General features: G+C 36.6%; 1 protein-coding gene across 5 annotated transcripts in view; it reads left to right on the top strand.

Annotated features, from left to right (window-relative positions):
* The window catches only part of ARAP2 (ArfGAP with RhoGAP domain, ankyrin repeat and PH domain 2), a 181,495-nt gene that overhangs the window by 27,334 nt on the left and 139,068 nt on the right, over window positions 1–15,093 (top strand). For all 5 annotated transcript variants that reach the window (XM_087434169.1, XM_087434170.1, XM_087434171.1 and 2 more), the window contains exons 6-7: window positions 1,141–1,494; window positions 13,230–13,299. In XM_087434169.1, the coding sequence (XP_087290295.1) occupies window positions 1,141–1,494; window positions 13,230–13,299 (424 nt within the window). The remainder of the gene's footprint in view (window positions 1–1,140; window positions 1,495–13,229; window positions 13,300–15,093) is intronic.

The raw sequence follows: 15,093 nt of genomic DNA, 5'->3' as shown, positions 1-15,093 counted from the left end.
AAATGTAATGTATCCTTTTTATTAGAAGTTCAGCATTGACAAGTGGCTTGACAATTGTCCAGTTACTTGGATCATATGTGAAATTAAACAGAGTTTGAGAGGCACCAACTTAAATTTTATTTTTCTCTCAGCTTTATTAGGACTTGGTGTACTGCATCATTACCTATCATTTGTTTCTTCTTCTATTTTATCCTTCATTTTCCAAGGCTAACACGGTTAGGGGTTTCCTTAAGTTGAAAGTGAATAATTGAGTATCTTCGGTAAGCATTTGATACGCGCCTATTACAGTGCAAGATGTGAAAGGGGCCAGGTTAAATCATTCTTTAAGGAAGTAATGGTTTTTAGAACACTATATCCAGAAGGGTGTAATTTGACCCCTAGGCGTATCTGTTTCATTGATTAGCAAAAACTTCTTTGTGTTGAGTTTTATTATATACATAAACGGCTGAGTGAATCTATTTGTCATTCCTTAAATCTATAGCAACATGCTTAGCCATTATGAATGCGTTCCAGTAAATCTTACATGTTATACAGCTTTTACCTTCTGAATGTATCCTGGTCCTTTCTTGTTTACTAGGTAACGTGGTGCAGTTTTTCCTCATTAGCGTTGCAAAATAATCCTAAAACTCTGACCAGTTAGGCATATTCCCTGTTTTATTACATTTTGATGGAACATAGAGTCTTTGGAGTCAATTAGTGGAGAGCCAGAGAAGGGGCAAAGAGTTGGAAGTAAGATCTCCAAATAGATGAGTTAGGGGTTTGTGATGTTGCACAGGAAAGAGAGGTTGTGCTGGCCACTTAATAGTGCTGGCGAAGATGTTTAAATTGTGAGGCAAAGAATACAGTCAATCTCCATCCTTACCGACTGCACTCAAACCCCCAAATAAACAGATCAGTTTAAGTGATACATAGGAAAAGATATGCTACTTCCAGTAGTGTTCAAATGTGTCTTAGGATAATGAGAGATTTCTATTTAATTTTTCTGGAAGAGCTTTAAAAATTATCAGATGGGTTAATTAAACGCTAAGGTTTTCCTAGCCTTAAATTTCTGTGATTGGTTGTCTATAAATTTAAAAAGTAACCAGTGGCTTAAATGACATATAGTGCTTTGAAATGTTCATACCACTCTTTTCCGTTTAGCATATACGATAACAGGACGGAGAATATAAGTGAGGACAAAGTGGAAGATATTTGGATACCTCGAGAGGACAAAAACAATTTTCCCATAGACTCTGCTTCTGAGTCAGAATATTCAACAGTAGAAGAATGCTTTCAGAGTTTGAAAAGAAAAAATTCAAAGGCGTCTAAATCTAGGACTCAGAAAGCATTGAATTTAGACCCTGTTAATAGGCACAGTTATCCGTCAAGCTCCACAAGTGGAAATGCTGATTCATCAGTCATTTCCTCAACTACAATATCTCCCTATGCCTGTTTTTATGGATCATCTGCAAGGAAGGTTAAATCGGGATGGCTGGACAAACTCTGTCCTCAAGGGTATGTATTCTTTTTTTTTCATAAGCAGACTTTTGAAACTTCAAGTTTATCCATTTCTAAACCTGCTAGATTGCTTCCGCTCCTCACCCCCCTCCCATGCATACACATAGAATTTTTAGGGACTTGCAATACACTTGGCAAATGCATAAGAAGTCATAAGGAGGGGTATGTGCAATGTGCTGTATGGAATGCTGGGTTAAGGTTCTGAATAGCAAATTAAAACTAGAAGTTATGATTTCACATCTAGATCCTTAATGTTAATTTCTAACTTTGCAACAAAATGCACTATCCTGTGTCCCAGTTTGTAGCAAAGAAAAACAACACAGATGGAGTTAGTATTACGCGGCCCACACTGTTCGGCCTTTGCTCATATGATAACAGTGTTCTGTTTGGGAATACAAGGCTTATTGTAGTTAGGGGAAAGTACTGCATTGTTGGCTTTGGGGCTTCACTATTACTGATATACTGTTTTGATTTTTGTTTGTTGCATGGAAGGTCAGAGTCCCTTGAGTATTATACTTTTAAAACCGATTTGTTGTTTCTCTTTGAAACTTCTGTCCCTTAAGCATTTTACAATATTAAGAAATCTTTGGGGAGGAATTATATTTAATTAGAATTGTTTTCTGGCATCCTGGTTTTTAGATGTCTTTTTGAAATATTTACTTGAAATGTTCCTCATGAATTATTATATTATTTTGGGATTAAACCCCTCATGTTTAGGTAGTTATGTGCTGAGTCCTTACAATGTGCTGGTTTTCTCTACTGTTCCCCCCCAAAATGTGCATCATTTCTAGAAAGCCTTGGTGTGACCTAAAATAAATTTCATTAGTAAAAAAATGACCAGAAGAAGCATCAGTTGACTAGTGGAGCAGGAATTACATTTCTTAAGAAAACAAAAAAAACTCCAACAGTTTTATGGTTATTAAGTGTATGGCTAATACTTTATACGATTGCCTACTTTTAGCAAATTAGATGTTGAATAGACCAAAATAGAGTACTTCTTAGTATCAGTTATTTTGTCTCACTCCTTTTTTTTTTTTTTTTAATTTTTTATTTATTTTTCCCCCAAAGCCCCAGTAGATAGTTGTATGTCACAGTTGCACATCCTTCTAGTTGCTGTATGTGGGACGCGGCCTCAGCATGGCCAGAGAAGCGGTGCATCAGTGTGCGCCCGGGATCCGAACCCGGGCCGCCAGCAGCGGAGCACGCGCACTTAACCACTAAGCCACTGGGCCGGCCCGTCTCACTCCTTTCTGGTTACATTAGGATGACAAAGTAGTCAGCTGTGTCTACTCTTTATCAGTCATTAGTATTATTGGTAGATGCATAGTCCAGTAGCAAAGGTATGAGTCAGCGCTCAAATATACACACTGGGGGAATGAAACAGTGAGCTTGAATATTCTCAGATGTTTCATTTCTGTAAAATTAAAGTTTAGGGAGATCCTAGTGCTCTTTCAGAGTACCTAAAGATTTAGCAGACAGAGCCCCCAGCAGCTGTGGTTTCCTGCGTGATCTCTGGTGGTACCTCACTCTTTACAGGGTTGATATGTTTGCTGTAGGCACACTGAGAAAGCCTCCCATTATTGGTGAAGGTGGGACACTTAGAACATTTCCATTGTGTTTTTATCAGAACTCAGACTTTCCAGCCTTTCTTTTCTGAACCTGCCTAAGGTTAGATGCTGTAAGTTTCCAAGATTTATATTTTTCCAGTGTACGAGAAATAATTGAGTTTTCTGGCTTAGAAATTTTTCTCCTGGATACCAGGATGGATGGAGATAGGAAAGTATGCAAAAGAGCTCGTTGTATGACCAAGAAATTTAAAAAACTCTTCTACATGATTGTATTGGTATGACTTGAGAGAAATACGGGTAACTGGCCAAAAAGCATGTATTTATTAGACCAGAAGTAGAATGCGAGTTTTTCCTTTTCCTAATTAGACTCTGTAGGCTATTGTGAGGGTGTTTAAGATGCTCCTTAGTTAGACAGAGTGGTACCTACCCATTGCTAATGTGAGGTTACTGAGCTTTAACTCATGGTCACAAGTCTCTCTGGTGCAGGTAGGACTGATTTAGGTGGCATCCTGAATTCTATAGAGGAGATATCAGCAAACTTTTTCTATAAAGGATCAGATAATATATTTTTTTTTTTTTTTTTTTTTTTATTTTCCCCCCAAAGGCCCAGTAGATAGTTGTATGTCATAGTTGCACATCCTTCTAGTTGCTGTATGTGGGACACGGCCTCAGCATGGCCGGAGAAGCGGTGCGTCGGTGCGTGCCCGGGATCCGAACCCGGGCCGCCAGCAGCGGAGCGCACGCACTTAACCGCTAAGCCACGGGGCCGGCCCCAGATAATATTTTAATCGTTAAGCCATATGATCTCTGTTGGAGATCAGCAATTCAGTTGTAGCATGAAAAGCAGCTACAGATAATATGTAAACAAGTGAATTAGGCTGTGTTTCAATAAAACTTGATTTATAAACACAGATAATGGACCAGATTTGGCCTGTGGGCCATAGAGACATAAAGTAGATGAGAGGGTTGGCTAAAATCTTATACCAGCTTCTTTCTTCTCCCCCAAATAGAAAGTTGTAACCTGATAGATCACAAAATAGGGAAACTACTTTTTATTATTCTATTAAATATAGAAGTAATAAGGAGCAGGAGCCTTCTTCAGGGACCTTTGTACTTGTTCTTCTTTTTGCCTGGATTGCTCTTACCTGGAGAGTAACGTGGCTTATACCTTACCTCCCCCAAGTTCTTACTATAATGTCTCCTTTGCATTGAGGCCCTGAACTCCAAATTTAAAATGATCACTGATTGCCCCTCTCTCCCAGCACCCCATCCCTCCCTTAATTACTTTATTTTTCTTTGCGGGGCTCGTATGCTTGATGATTTATTTATTTCATGTATGCTTCATGAGGACAGTCATCTATATTGGCTTTTGTTTACTGCAGTATCCTCAGCAGCTAGAACATTGCCTGGCACATGGTAGACGCTGTTAGTTTTTGTTGTTGAATGAATCAGTAAAAACCCTAGCATTTAACATAGTTTTTCTTTTAATTTTTCTAAAATAGCTAGTTTTGTTTTATTCATAGGGATTTTGTGATAAAAACTGAACTCTAAACACTAGATTGGTTGAAAATCTGCAGGTGCCATTGATAGCACTGGTACACATTAACAGAGCAGGGGACTCGCAGTGTTCTTTTTATAATTGTTTCCCCCTGAAAGTCACTGACATCTATTGTCAAAACACAGTTTACAAACAAATAGCCACACTCAGTTATCCTCTCCAAATAGTGTTTGAAACTATCCTCAGTCATGAGTGACATTAAACAAAATAATCAAATTCATAATCTGGATTTATTTCACATGATTGAGTGTCTATTTGCTTTTGGAATGGAAATGCCAGTTCTGAATCAATACACGGTGTGTGAAAACTGCCAAATATTTAGTAAGAAAATAATTGTGTAACATCATGCAGCTAAAGAAATACTGAAAAATTTCCAATTGAGCTTAAATTATGAAAATCTATTTAAATATTTGAATGATCTAATTATAATATAGCCTGACACTGTTGGTTTTAAAAATTGTATTGAAGAAACTTGATGAAATGTTGAACTTGGATCTGTTATTAGTGTTTCAAACAGGTCAAGCAGATGAAAAACTTAACAAATGGTACTTGTTTTAAAAAACTGGGTTTTGAGGATAAAAAACCAAGTCTTCCCCCTTCCCTTTCCTAGCTGTGACTAATAAACTCAAACTTTTCAGCAAATCTGAATAGACGCAAATATGAAAGACTGGATATAATTTATTCCAGCATTTCCCAAATTTGTAACTCAGAAGAAGAATCCTGTGAGTTGCTGTAAAGAGAACATGGTTGAAGGTACTGTACTATACTTCTTCTAGGAGATGCACATATTGAAATATCCTGGAATATCTGCGACAAGGAAATCCTTTTGACTTTTTTAACTTGCTGTTTTCTAAAGATGTTTATGTGTTTAGCATAATGCACTGAGCATGTTTATAAAAACTGTGAGGTATCTTGAGGAATTCATATTTTACTTGACAAGTTGTTTTAGGACTTTATTTCTTACTCAGCTAAATTCCTCTTTTTTAAAAAAAAAATTATTAATTTTTTAACCATGGAGAAGCATTGTGTGGTAATGTTAGCTTGGGATAGCAGAAGCTGAACACATGAGGCTAACTCAGCAATTTGAATATATAATATTTATACTTAAGAATTTATGGAGGAATCCAAAGATGAGCAAGATGGCGTGTGTTCCTTGTCTTGTTCGTATCTTCCATTTAGGGCAGAAAAAATATGCCAATAAAAATAAACCCAAAAGACAGAGTATAATAATTGGTACAGAAAGGTCCACAGAGTACAGAATTGTGAGGTTACAGAGAGGTTGAGAAAACATTTCTTCAAAGACCTTCCAGGGAGGAGAAGTGGCAGTTCAATTGGCCTTTGGAAAATTGATAAGATTTTAACTGGCGTTTTTAGATGAAAGACATTTTTGGCTAGAGGGATTGAAAAGGCCCTGAGGGAGGCCATATCTGGAGGTTCTGAAGTCTATGAGATGGATAGCAGAGGTTAGTTGGGGTTGTTTTCTGGAAGATGCAAGGTTGGCCTCTAGGACCAGGAGGGAGAAACTGCTGGTGAATTGCATGTTCAGGTTGAACAGAGAGCTAGGGGAAATGAAAAAGCCAGTGGTCAAATACCAAGAAAAGGTCAACTCCCAGACAGTGGTTGGGAGTCAGATCACCCAGAAGCCAGTAGCCCATGACTTGGTGGGAGATCAGAACTTATACCGTTGGTCTTTTATCAGTGACTAGTTTCCCAGCCAGGGCCCAGAGTCTCCAAGGCCGCTTTAGTGAAACAGTTCCCCACCCTCGTACACAGGTGTGTGAGCACCTCAAGTCTCCTGGCAGTGCTGTCTGTGGCTGGCCTTTCACTGAAAAGCAAATGTAGTGGAAAGTTGACAAGTCTCTAGCTGACCAGGGTGTTCTGTATCAATCACTTTGTTGAACTGAAAATTGAATATTAAATCTTTGATAAAAAGTTTCTTTTTATACTGGCAAACTAGTAGGCCGTTTCTCAAATCATACATTACTTGTAAAGACTGTGCCAAGCAGATAGAAAGATTCAATATTTTATTTGTAGTTTGAGGGAAAAAAAAATTCGTCGCTTTAGTGTTTATTAAAATCACACGACTCATTTCTTTGTCAATCTAGCTGCAGAGAAATGAATGAGGGTGTTGGAATCAGACAGAGTGAAATTAGAGTTCTCTAATGAGCTACCGTTCATTTGCTGTGTGACTCGGTGGCTCAGAACCTCCATTTCCCACATAAAAGTGTAAGGTCAAGACTTCCTCTGTGGGATCAGTTGGAAAAGTAGATCACGTTGGGCCTGACACTTAATCTGGGCTCGATAAACCTCACTTTCTTTCTCTTCAGAAGAGCATCATTTTATTTCAGGTGACTTTTGATAATTTTACTGCAAGTGAGTTCTAGTCAGTTCTTAACGTTGGGAAATATAAGGTAAAGAAATCACGTGTTCACAGTAAACTTTCAAAATTAAGTTTTTTGGCAGCTATAAAAAGCACATAGTTTAAAGTGTCAGAAAGTTCTGTGTGGCTTATTAAAAAAAATAGCAACTTTTCCTCCTCTTCCACTTTATCACAAGAAGTGGCTACTTTCAACTCTTTCAGTAGTTTCTTTTGATATTTACTTTGTATACTTAATAATATTTTTATACTGATTCTTTCTGACTTTTCAGTGTTAGAAATTAACTATTGAAGTGCTACTACCATAGCATGTAATGTTTATTTGTTTTCACCACTGTCCCTGTGAGCCCCCCTTCTAGCGTAGACACAGTTTCTGTCTAATCATCCTTTTAATGTACTTATTTAAAATATTTAGGTTATATCTGTATTTAGTTTTATATTCTTATGACTGAGTAAATGCTCACATGAGCTATATAGCATATTATGATTAATTTTTCCTTCATTTGCAACCTTGAGTTTTCCTTGGAATTAATAGTAGTTGACTTTTTTCGATTTGCTTAGTTTTTATGTACTTATCATTCCTTTATCCCAAAATTCTTCCTCAGAACTATAATTCTATGAAGTAACCAAAATCCATACATGTATCAGTTTCATCATCCTGTAGCCTTCTAAGAAAACTTACTTAGTTTGTATTTTCTAACCTAGTTTTGTTTTTTGTTTTCCTATTTTAATATAGGAAGCACTTTCTTACTTTTGACTGATCTTTATAGCATACTGTTATTGTTCCATGGACACAATATATTCTCTTATCTCTCTGAGGATATTAATTTTTTTTTTTTGGTTAGGAAGATGGGCCCTGAACTAACATCTGCCAATCCTCCTCTTTTTTTGCTGAGGAAGACTGGCCCTGGGCTAACATCCATGCCGACCTTCCTCCACTTTATATGGGATGCTGCCACAGCATGGCTTGACAAGCGGTGCGTCGGTGCACGCCTGGGATCCGAACAGGTGAACCCGGGGCCGCCGCAGTGGAGCATGCGCACTTAACCGCTTGCACCACAGGCGGGCCCCATTAATATGTTTTTTGAAGCTTTTTTTTCTTCTAGAATTTGTTACTTTAAAATTTTTTTTTGTGGGGGGTGGTCCTTCCTTCTCTTTTACCTTAGAGATATTTTCCTCCAATGTTTTGTCAGTCTTGGGCTGTTCATTTTAAAGTGAGATACTACAAAGCTGATTAGAACAGGCTCTGATGGGTGTTGCTTTCTGTTTCTTGTAAGATGATCTTGCTAGGCCTTTCCTCATATATGTTTCCTTGGAGACTCCTCATGCCGGTATCTTTTAAATGAATCTCCTTCTAGAGGGTAATAAGACTGGTAAACAGCTTTTTGGGAGCTTAGTAGGGAAAGTGGACTTTGATTATAAATGTTTATGCTGTAGACTTTTATTTGATTCTGCTGTTTTTAATACTGTCCACTACCTTCAGCCATGTCTGAATCTCCCAGTCCAGAGATGCGCTGTTTGTTCTTTTCCAGTAATAAAACTCTACTATTCTGTTGAGGAAGAGGAGGGGTGCTTTTCCAGCAGTGTGAAGTGAGAGAGGGATTCTGGGATGGAGTGGCGAGGGATTCAAGTTTCTCTCTTCAATTGCCTTTCAACAAATCTTCCTATTCTCAGCACCCTCCTCTCCTTCATAATCACTTCTAGAGTTACTTGGTGCCTCTATCTTCTGATACTTTCTGAGATTTTTTGGGTAAACTGGTTTTCCTCTCAATTTGGTCTATTGTAGGCTTGGCAGTTAGCACTCTGAAGCCTCCCAAGTCAGTCCCTATCCCTTCTTCTGCTTTCCTGATTTCTAAATACTGTTACTATCATTTACTTCTCTGGTCAATGTTGGTTTGTAGGTATTGATTTATTTTTTGTTTTTTAATCCTTTGAGGTTTTGGAAAGAGTAGAGATAAATGCAGGCTTTTAATTGATCATCTTAACTAGAAGCTGGTTTCATGTTGGATTTTTTTTTTCAGAGTGTGACTCCATAAAATAAAGAGGTGTGAATCTTTTAAGATAGCTTTTCATATACCATGTCATGTAAGCACTAAGCTCTTAGTAAATATTGTTAAAATTGTAGTCACGTTAAAATTCAAGCTTTATCATTGACTTCCAAAAGTCCTTTAGCAGTTGGAATTTTACATTAAATAACAATGTTTTTTCCTCATTTAAAGGGTTAGGTATAGCAGACATGGAAGCTGGGATTTCAGAGACTTTCTGTTTTGCTTTTGTTTTTTTGACCCCAACTCATTTTGGTTCATAAAATCTTGGAAACTGTCATTTTGGTTTGCTTAAAAGTGAGAAAAGGCACTTTAAAATGGAAAAGTGCTGGTATTTTATAGAAATATTATAATAATTCCTTGGATCTGTAGCTACAGAATGTTTCATAATTAATACTGCATCATTTAAAAGCCTCAGACTTAAAAGAGTAATTAAAGTAGATAATTAGCTAAAGAAAAAAATGAGTAATTAGATAAATAAACAATAATATATACTTTTAGAAATTATAGTAGTTCTAAAAATATTGAGTCTAGTTAGGGTTAGAGCAGAGAATAAGGTAAAATATGCATATAATTCTTTAGGATTATGTGAACAAGGCAGATGAATCTGGAACAGCATGTTGATGATATCTTTTTCTTAGATATCGTTCAGAATGACTGAGAAGTATGTTTGTGATGATTTAACTACCATGATTAATAAAAACTATACACTTGACTTAGTTCGAGTTTTACTCCAGTTATGTGCTGTTTCAAGACGGCAATTTGTAGCCTCTGCCACCTTAAATTAAAATCTTTGGTTAGCATGCTTATTCAATTTTTAAATTTTATTTTTAAGCTAAAAGATGTAATCTTTTTTTTAAAAAAACCCTGCTAACATTTGGGAATGAAATTAAACAGGAATGCCTCTGTGTCAGTACTTTGTAAATAGAGATTTAATTGTTTGTATATATACTGTTGTTAAAAAAGAATTTTTAGGATACACAATCTTGTGACAACAAAAACTGACACCAGGTGGTGAGGCTGTATTTATGAAAGCAGTTGAAACTTTACACCACCTATCCTAGCAGAGCTCAAGGGAAGAGTTTACAGAAATCCGTTCAATAACACTGCACGAGCCTTATACATTATTCTAAAAAAGCTTCTTAAAGAAATGTTTCCCTTCAGAACCCTACAAACAAAAGAGGATAAAACCTAGGCTAATATGTTCCATGTCTGCTTTACATTTTTTCCTGAAGGAATTCTGAAGCACTTTGCAAAATTGAACTCACATATAAAATGGGTAGAGGTCAAATGTTATCGCTGCCTAGAGGGATGTCCAGGATGCCTTGCCATCAAATGGACTAGAATCTGTTTTGTGTAGTGGTTAAGGGCATAGACTTTGGGACCAGCCCGCCTGGATTTAACTCCCAGATATGCTCTTTACTAGTTGCATAATTTGGGCATATTATTTAACCTACCAGTGCCTCTGTGTCTTCATCTGTGAAATGGGAATAATAATATTTGTTGTCTCATGTGGTTGTTTTGAGGATTAAATGAATTAATCTTTGTATATGGCTTGCAACAGTGCCTAGAACAAAGCACTAGCTAAGTGTTTGCTGTTTTCATTGCCAAGATTATTCTGCCAAATAAGTTCTTTGTTGACTGAGGCTTTAAAGTCTTTTCTCTGTGTAATAATTCATCATTAGTGCAGATCTAATTTGTGTCATGTGATAGTAGGAACACAGGCTAGTGTGACATTGTATTTTATACCTTGTCTTTTTTTTTTTTTTTAAACATTTACTAAACAAATTAAGCTGTTCAAGTTTAAAGGAAAGGCATAACTTAGGTTGGAGAAAACTTGTAAAGTCCTTTAGCAACCTCTAATTGTGTGTAGTAGATTAATTTTACATAATTACAGTGGAATTAGTTCAGGTGGCTGCGATGAGTCCAAGAGGCTGGAAAAACATGTTAAAGTAGGTTCTAAACCTTTTTTCACTCTATGCTTTGGCAAGTTTTGAAACTTTGAATTTAATTCTGAGTTTTCAGAAGTCTACCTGCTTTCTGCCAACCTTTCTTTTGAAAGATGCTGATTGAGTGCTGTTCATTTGAGGTTTACTTGTGTGTCATCTTGCTCTGTTGTTAAAGGGACTGTGCTTAATCATGTCACTCATTCACCCAGCAAATTCTTTTTTTAGTGCCATATTTGTCTCTGTGTTAGTTGCTGATCATATGGTAGACAATGAAACATTCTTGGACTTTGTCCCTGTAAAGCATAAGGGCAGGTGTGGGAGACGGTATTAAGCAAGTAAACAAATGTATGTAATTGGAGATTGTGTTAAGAGCTATGAGGAAAAGGAGAGGGTGCTTTGAGAGAGTAACTTTGTGATCTGCTTTGGACTGGCTCCTCAGGGAAGGAATGTCTGTGTGGGTGGTTTGGGTGGAACTCTGAAAGATAAGGAGTAGTTAGCAAAGGGAATTGAGGAATAATGGAAGGTCCTAAGGCCTCTATCTCCCCATAGATGTTGATTATTTTTATTCTAAAATGGAAGAGTCTGTGTCCCACTGAGCTCTGTCTTACCACCATTTACAATGTAAAGTGAGGGGGGCCCAAAACAAAGTCTTGAATTACATAATTACTGTTGAGGTTGTGTGGGAAGATGTGTTTTTACCTGCCTTTAAGTATGACAGAGATAAACATGAAATGAGTGCGAAGTGATAAATCTGTCCACTGTGTAATTATTGGGTGTTTGCTTTATATTCTTTACCTTTTAACTTTGAATGCTGGGAATTTGAAGAACTCTGGACCAGTGAAAGAAGTAAAAACCAGATGTCTATAACACTGTTGGATGTTGCAATGTTAAAAAGCACGTTATAGACCAAGAGAAGTTAAAGAGAAGCAGAAAGATGAGGGAATAAGATGGAAAGAGGGCTGAGTAGTAGTTGTGGTTATATGATTTTAAGGTCTTTACATGTTCTTATTACTTCATAATTAATTCAGTGCTTATATGGGAAAATGTCTGCACGGTGAACTTCGAACTTTTTCTCCATTTGATCAGATTTGCTCTAATTGTATCTTAAGCAGAATAAATTGGCTAACGATCCATGAGGGAGACTCACCATATTTCACTTGAGTAATAAATGTGTTGTACTCAGGAAACAGACCGAAAGACGCGTTCCCCACACTTGCTGAAGTTCTTTTTCTGTCTTTAAATCTTCTGAAAACCACAGAAAGTTATGCCAATTTCTTATCTTAAACATGTTAGAAAATTGCAAAAGGAAAAGATAGACATATTTGCTATTTACCTATTTGTTTAGAAATGACTTTTTTTCCCAGCAGGAAGTTAGTTTCCATATATTATCTGTGGTAAGGGCTAAAAGTATCTAGATTCTATCCATCCAAACTGAGAGCCATGTAGAGAAAAGGATATTCAAAGCCTTTAGGATTGTCTGACTTTCAGGGAAGGGGCCTGAAACCAAACCAGACCAAACCAAAAACCAAACCCAAGTAGAAATGGTTCTTCGCTTTTCCCTTACATAGAAGAAGTTTTTTTTTTTCTTTTAAGCTTAAATAGAAAACATGTGATGACATTATTTTGTTTTGTTTCTCAAGTCTGTAACCATTTTAAACTGCATTTGCCTTTCATATGATTCTTTTTTGAAAAATGTTAATGTTTCAGTGAATTTTGGATGATTGCAAATGATTCCCTATATTTAGACAGGGCTTTTACAGCTTATTTGATCAAAATTAAATAATTTATGTAAATCCAATTGACAAAGCTTTGTTATTTTAGCCAAATATTATTCAGACTCCAAAGCAAAAATTACGGTAAAATAAGATAAATGTAATAAACTTAATGAGGGATGAAAGTTTATGTTATCTTCATTAAAGGGTTATCTCCATTAAGGGACATGGGTGCAATGATAGTGTTTCTGACCACACTTTGTTTTACACTCAAGCTTACAAATGTGGATGACAACACTGTTAACAGTCATTTTTTAAAAATATTTAGGTCAACTGATTAGAAAGTGTCATTGTACGTATTTTTTCCTTTGTACCATTGCCAAAACTGCACATTATCATAGCCTATTTTCTAGACTGTTTAACAGCAAATGGGAATGTACTCAACACAGTCATATTGCAAATGTATTTAAAATCCAAGTTCATGGTACTTAAATGTGAAATAACAATTTCATATATTTTACAGAAAACGCATGTTTCAGAAGAGATGGGTGAAGTTTGATGGCCTTAGCATTTCTTATTACAATAATGAGAAGGTAAGAACATTTTGCACTTTTCAAAGATTGCTTTATGCACACTAAGTGTACTTCAGTAAACTAAGTAAGCGATTTTGTTTTTGAGCATAGAAGTTGGATTATCAACATGAAAAGAATTTGCATGGGATAAAATACTCTTTTCATAATTTGACTTTTCCTTGACACATAAAATTGGGATTTTTGGTGAGGAAGATTGTCCCTGAGCTAACATCTGTGCCAGTCTTCCTCTATTTTGTATGTAGGACACCACCCCAGCATGGCTTGGTGAGAGGTGTAGGTCCATGCCAGGGATCCGAGCCCGAAAACCCCGGGCTGCCAAAGCACAGTGTGCGAACTTAACCACTGTGCCATGGGGCCAGCCCCAAAGCTGAGATTTTTTAAATTCAGATATCTAATAATTTATGGAGTATCTTCTACAAACTACAGGAATTGCTGTGAGTGATACACAGTTGAATAAGAAATTGCCTTTATCCTAGAGAGCACTAAGGAATGTTTACAAAATGAAACTATAAGTAGGAAGTGGCAAAGCAAGGAAAAGTTAGTTTGTACTCCAGAAGGGGTTGTGAAAGAAACAAGGAAGGCTTCTTGCCTGAGATTTTATTTGCCATAGTCTTGAAAAAGAGGAATGATTGTGTATAAAGAACCTACCGAGAACAGGACCTGATAGCAGAAAGAACAATGAGATGCTCAGATAGGAACTCACTTGTACCATGTATGGTAGAATTGAGTAGTTTTCTCTGATTGGAAAATAGAGTATATGAAGGAGACTTGTGGGGGATGAAGCTGGGAAGGTTGTCTGCAGTTAGAGCTCATTGAAAATCTTGATGTGAAAGTGTTTACAAAATATTCTTTAGGTAATTAAGTCTTAATGACACGATACTGTTTTGATCATGTCTTTCTCATTAGTTATGAGAATGTCTTTATTCTTGGGAGATGTAGGCTGAAATATTTAGAAGTGAAGTGTCATTATATCTGCAAATGTTTTTCAACTGTTACCTCTCTGTCTCTCTATATATACACTAGGACCTCCTTATCCTCGGAGGATATGTTCCAAGAGCCCCAGTGAATGCCTGAAACTACAGATAGTACCAAACTCTATGTATACTATGGTTTTTCCTACACATACATGCCAATGATAGTTTAATTTATAAATTAGGGACAGTAAGAGCTTAACAACAGTAACTTCTCTTTGGTATATGTGAATTGCCAGCATCATTACTCTTGTGATTTGGGGCCATTATTAAGTAGAATAAGGGTTGCTTGAACACAAACACTGCAATGCCATGACAGTCAATCTGGTAACAGATATGGCTACTAAGTGACTAACAGGTGGGTAGTGTATACGGTCTGAATCCACTGGACAAAGGGATGATTCACGTCCTGGGTGGGAAGGTGCGAGATTTCATCACGATACTCAGAATGGTACACAATTTAAAACTTGTGAATTGTTTATTTCTCAAATTTTCTATTTAATATTTTCAGACTGTGGTTGATGGGGGCAACTGAAACTGAGGAAAGCGAAACCTCAGATAAGGGGAGACGACTGTATTTATATTTGCGAATATATATATTTGCACACATGCATAGTTAGATAAAATAAGAACTGACGATGTTAACAGTTGCAAAATCTCGGTGGAGGACATGTGGGTCTTCATGGTACTAATCTTTCAACTTCTCTGTATTTGAAAATTTCCTTAATAAAAAGCTGAAATTAATAAATATACCATACTTTTAGTTAATTAAAATCAGATAATCTTATAGTCTTAACTATAGACATTCTCTTAACATACTCAT

Source organism: Ceratotherium simum, chromosome 8, assembly GCF_057802395.1.
Source record: "Ceratotherium simum simum isolate JZ-2026a chromosome 8, ASM5780239v1, whole genome shotgun sequence".
Lineage (NCBI taxonomy): Eukaryota > Metazoa > Chordata > Mammalia > Perissodactyla > Rhinocerotidae > Ceratotherium > Ceratotherium simum.
This window is presented reverse-complemented; position numbering and strand designations above follow the sequence as displayed.